Consider the following 5,950-nt stretch of genomic DNA (forward strand, 5'->3'; position numbering starts at 1 on the left):
ATTTTGCATGCTAGCAATTAAAGAAATAAAGATGCAGGCCACCAGCGAAAGTTTCCTCTGTGCAGGTAGTTCTATTTTATTCATTTCTTCAACTTTAAAATTAAGATGTGATTGGAGAAGTGAAATTACTTTACCTCGAGAGTTGATTTTACCTACAGGAGGATATATTTTTCGTTTTTTATTTAATAGATTTTATTTTTTGAATTAAAAATAGCTATTGGGCTTCAGAGCTTAATTTTTTGAGAAAAAATATTTAAATGTGTAAAAACAAATCTAAAGCGTTCGAAACAAAAAAAAATCAAGAAATATGACTTTTGATAGTTTTTGGTAACTTATCGATTTTGCAAGATCACTCATTAGTCACATGACTTCGCAATTCATTCTCTTCTTTTGTCACGTCACATCTGTATGTCACGTGATAAATTAGTCGTTCTCTTGAGAACGGAGCGGTGATTTGCTCAGGTACAGAATTGTTGTTGCTTGAATATATCTTTATCTATTATTTCATTTGTTTAAATGCGAAATGTTGTAACCCCTTAGATTTTAATCTTTTACTTCATTTGTTTAAATGCATTTCGTAAATCTCTAAATATCTTTTTCGGTAATCTTATCTGTAGAAATGACGACATTATCCTCGACCATGCCGAGATTCAGTGAGAAACGTAAGTATTCTCTTTCGTCAACGTTTTATGTTTTGTTTTAATGTTACCGTTTATTGAACGATTTTGATTCGGATTGTTGTTCAATTTCGTGGGAAATCTATCATTGCATTTCAGTTATTTCTCGCGATCCCGCGTGTTCGAACTTACGTTCGAGTGCGGGCAATCTGGTGTAAACTGGTTTCGACCGAATCAGTAATGAGAAAGGCGTGTTTGTGATGAATGAAATCCCCTCTGTTAAGAGAGAGAGAGAGAAGTCTCTATTTGATTCATGTCGACATACTTTAATCTTTATTTTTTGTAAACTCAAAATATTGATTTTTTTTTAACATTTTAATTTAGATGTAACACACGAGAGGGAGTCGTCAAGCTCACACCAGAACTTTACGACGACTGACGCGACCACACAAACTTCTGTTATCAGTAGCACGCTTAATAATAGTATCGCGCTTATTAATAATAGTAGCATGCACAATAATGACACGTCTGCATTTAATAGTACACCCATCCCGCATGACTATACTAAATCTCTGACGTCACCTGTAACCACTATTACATTGCATGAAAGTACACCTCGAGCGCATTCAGTAGAACAGACCACCCCATTTACCAAATCTAACAACACTATGCCTGACACGACCCGCTTTAATACAAATGTCACTCTATCCTCTGTAAATACTTCCTCGCATGATTTTTCACCTTATACTTCTAAATTGACGGACTCGACGACTACCGACTTGTACGCTGAAGTGAGCACCATCAGTTTTAAAAACATTGAGGCTCGCGGTACGAAATACGACAAACTGTATCACATATTATTCCTTATACCCATTTTATTCATAGCATGTTTTTTTGTATTTCGTAATTATATTATGAAAATAAGTCCTAATCGTAGATCAAATCACCTATCTTTAGACACAATAGACAGTCAATTTGAAAAAAAAGTGAATGAATGTAAAATTGAATGTGATGATGATGATGAGGATGAGATGGTGTTTCAACAATAAATCTAATAAATTATTTTTTTTAAAGTATTAGTGCATGTTGTTTTATAGTTGTTTGTTGGTTGATTTGTTTGTTTTTTGTTTGCATGAACTGCGCACGGAATAAGACAAGTAAGTAATTCTTTTTCTTAATCATATTTTTTATGGTGAACTTAAAAGTTATATGTTTTTTTTTTGTTTTTTTTTTAAAAAATCAGACATGATTGATAAATTCTAAATAATACAATTTTATCGAATACATTTTGTGTTTTATGGAACAGAGGATTTTGATGTGTCTTAATAAAAATCATGCATTTTTATCACAGTCATGTAATATATGTTTTCCTATTTTTCTTTAGTGAACGAAGCTTTCGACATGGCCCTTTCGGGCTTGATTGTTATAGGGGGGCTAGTTCTTGTTGCGGTGTTGCGGTGTCTCCTCAGGAGATACCGCAACTTCATCGTCGTCCGTGAACGTCGACAGGCGGGTGCAGCGTCACTTTCCAACCCCCAACTGATGCCAGGACGAGCCGCGGAGCAGCGCCGGGAGGCCCTCAGGCAACTGTTCAGGACAGCGGAGCCGGCCGAGGACATCCCACCAATTCTCATGGAGGAACTGGTGAGGAGGATTAAGAAAGAGCCAGTGATCCCACCCCGCGCCCAGTCCATGCCAGTGCTCACCCCGACCAATTCATGTCTTTGTATACCTTACTTCAAAACTTTTTAGGCTCTCTCTTTCTCTCTGTCTCTCAATTACAAAAAATCCAGTAAAACGAAGTTGTATACTACATGTAAATAAAGTCTATATTTTCTTTATTTGTTTGACCCCTCATTGAATATTCTATACATTTAAAGGATTTTTCGTTGGTTTTAGCTCTTTCTTTTTTTTTCAAAAGAATTTAAACTATTTTATAATTAATTCTCTTTGTTCATCATTGCAGAAACTTAGACGTCGGCTGTCTGCCTTGGACAAGAAGGAGCTTGTCCGTGGATAACTTCCCAGCAAGTCAGCGCATAAGTATATGAGTAGCGACGAGGAAGGAAGGGGATGATGGCTTTATTTGAAAGCTTGAATGGTGTTATCGCTAATCAAGATTTTTAATTTAAAGTGTTAATCAAACTTTTCCATTAAATTTACAAAAGTAAAGATGTCTTTACAACTATATTTAATTAATATCATTAAAAGTAAATTTCATAATTGAATTGTTGTAAAGCCAATTTTACAAAACTGAAAGATTAGCTTCACTGGAATAATTTGCTTTGTAAAATAGGCCATTACAATTCATTTACTTTTATGTAAAATCAAGTAAAGATTACTTTTAAATTATTTGTCTTAGTTAAGTAAATTTTTGTAAATACAATTAAATGTAATGTAAATATAAAATTTACAATATATTTACATGTATTGTAAAGCTGTTTTTTCATGCAGTGCATGTTAATTTATTTCTTACATATTCAGTGACCGTTGCATATAAAAACGTGATTGGAATTCACAGTTAATATGGATCCATTTTAAGCTTGTAGAATAATTTGAACATTTTGATGTGAAGGGGGAGTTGAAATCAATATACAAATGAATATATGTCTTCTTCATTTTATAAGAATATGATGTTTTTTTTACTTTTTGCGATATTTAAGAGAAAACAATCAAATGTTTGCTTTTGTAATAAATAATGCATTACATACCTATACATATAGGTAACTATTCTTATCATATAGTATAGAACAGATAACGTTGAACATATATTCAATTGGACCATTCTATTTATTGCATTATAAAATACTTAAGAAAATATAAATAATAAGGTATTTCTTTTAATTAGGGAGGGAAGTTACCCCCTGTGCTGTATATTCAAGCAGACAATTGGGGGGGGGGGAACAAAAATAAGTTCATGCTATAATTTTGCGAATACCTTGTCCACGAAAATATCTTTAAAGAAGTAAGCAAAAAAAGAAGAAAAGAAAGCATTTCAATGTAATCAAAAACAGATATTATTCACTATTTTTTAGGTCGTCAAGACAATATACGCATGATACAAACGGATTTCTTGACAAATTTTAACTTAAGGAGGGCATTTTTTAGAGAAAAGGCTTTCCATAAATATTTTCATTGAAAGTAATTACATTATATAGTATTTCACTCCTTTTTGAGGCCCATTTGCCTTTCTTTATGGTGGGTCATACCCATGAAATTATCGACGCCTGTTTCAGCAAGGTATCAGATATTCTAAGAAGAAACGATGCAGAGACCTTAGATGACCTCGTCAACTTATTACCGAACATCACGAATATCAAGTACGTTTTTGACGTACGATCTTGGTTTGAAGACAACATTCTTGACGTTTGGAAGCACACACAGCCCCTGCATTATAAATTTAAAAACAGCGGCCATGTCGTAGAAGCTTACTATAAAGGAAAGCACGATTCCGCCTGGAAATATCTTGTTGGGGGACTACTTGTAAGAAATCAACACCAAAAATATTATCAAAATCCGTGGCAGTCCAAAACTCTCATCTATTAATTTTGATGGAATAGGCTGAAGAAAATTGAAAGCCATCTCAAATTCTCGAAATGTTTGTTCAGTGACCAGATAGACCAAACGCAGTTACAATGGTGGAACAATTTTATTCAAATGTGGAAGAAATGTAAGGAAAACGTATTTGAATGTCCTAGGCAAATTTTTGTGAATGCACAATGGCTTCTGCCAAAACTGCCCAAACACGACGATGAAAGTGAGAGTGAGGAAGACTGTGAGATGCCCGATGCAATTCAAAACATGATGGACGCTGAAGTGATGGACCGAGTAGTCGTCATCAAGTAAAATCCAATCATTTTAACAACACGCAAGTTCACTTATTCGTGGGGATGTAATTTCGTGGGTGTGCTTGTTTTCAGTTTAAGTAAGGAACTAACTCTTAAAAAACTTGTTTTCGTGGAGGACATAAATTCATGGGGGAGGTCTACCCACAAAAACAACGAAAATTGAGCCACCACGAATTATTCCACAGTATTTCAAAGATAAATGTAATTAACTGCATAATAACAAGTAATAGCATCGGATTAGTTTTTAAAGAAAACCCTGATACAAATACTGTTGATTTTTTTTTTATAAATGCACAGAGATTTAAATTGTTTGTATATAAAAATGGTCGATCACAAAATTTAGTAAACATTTTACAATAACGGGCGGCGTTTCAGAAATCGGTAGGTACACCTAATATTTCAAACATTGTAAATGTATTTGATTAAAAATGGTACCAGCACGCACCAAAATTACAACGATAAAATTCATGAATTGGTGGGTCCAACACGTTTTGTGGATTTTGTTCAAAGTTGAATATTAATTGTTTGAATTTCAAAGAATATGTGGTTGCACAAAAATGCAAACATGATTTGTTTTTCTGAATCAAGTTTCATTTTATTGTATATTTAGAATTTGGTGGGATCACCAACTATATTTAATACATAACATGAATTGACTAATGTTGGCTTGATAAAAACAATGCTTAAAGATTATGTACTGATTGTGAAGAAATTGTGTATTAAACGTATATTTTGTCATATCAAGTAGCGATATTTTGTTGTCAGAAAATGGTGGGGGCACGAAACATGAAAATTCAAATTGTTTTTAGAAGAAGCATCAACACTGAATTTGTGGGTCCACCAATTAATTTGTATATGAATGTAAAATTCGGTGAAATAGAAAATATATCAAAATTTTATATATTAAAGAATCGATTTGTATCAGTTTGTGGTTCCACCAGATTTTGTATCAAGTCATCTCATGAAAGTTGAATACTTTTAGAAATATCCCAAGTATTTGTATATTCAGTCAAAGTTGGTGGTCATACCAAAGTTTGCGTCATTTTATAACTTTTAAAATTATTTTTATAGAAATTGGTTGATCCACCAAGTTTTGTAACTAATATCTGTAAATGGTTGAGTACGTTTTTAATTTTAAGTCATTCCTCATGTGTCAATAAAGGAATATGAAAGTAAATTTTTATTCAATTCTTGAAATGAACAGCCTTCATTTTTCAATATGAAGTGTAGAAAAGAGAATTTGAAAAGAAAATCCTCTTCCTTAATGGAAACAGTTGTTATCTTTTAGCTTTTCGGATTTGTACATTCTTTCCAATCAAGTTGTAGTATTAGACAAAGACATGAAGGAAATCGCAGCTGTCAGAAAAGTTATTCCAGGGGCCGAAATCTAACTTTGTAAATTCCATGTCAGCTGTAGATAGATTTATTCAAAAATTATCAAAACCACAATTGGAAAAAAATGATCTTATAAAATCTGTTCAGTCA

General features: G+C 33.0%; 1 protein-coding gene across 1 annotated transcript; it reads left to right on the plus strand.

Annotated features, from left to right (window-relative positions):
- The first annotated feature begins 435 nt into the window (after window positions 1-435).
- LOC136273939 (uncharacterized) lies at window positions 436-2,851 on the plus strand. The gene is made up of 3 exons (XM_066079706.1): window positions 436-462; window positions 618-662; window positions 2,002-2,851. Exons 2-3 carry the CDS (start codon window positions 620-622, stop codon window positions 2,367-2,369), a joined length of 411 nt encoding a protein of 136 aa, XP_065935778.1. The 5' UTR covers window positions 436-462; window positions 618-619; the 3' UTR covers window positions 2,370-2,851.
- Window positions 2,852-5,950: the final 3,099 nt, after the last annotated feature.

Source organism: Magallana gigas, chromosome 1, assembly GCF_963853765.1.
Source record: "Magallana gigas chromosome 1, xbMagGiga1.1, whole genome shotgun sequence".
Classification (NCBI taxonomy): Eukaryota; Metazoa; Mollusca; class Bivalvia; order Ostreida; family Ostreidae; genus Magallana; species Magallana gigas.

Excerpts from the sequence above, each read along its gene's own strand:
- LOC136273939 (XM_066079706.1), top strand. The coding sequence starts at position 620 with ATGACGACATTATCCTCGACCATGCCGAGATTCAGTGAGAAAC. Across the intron at positions 663-2,001 it reads GCCGAGATTCAGTGAGAAAC|TGAACGAAGCTTTCGACATG; the intron begins GTAAGTATTCTC and ends ATTTTTCTTTAG.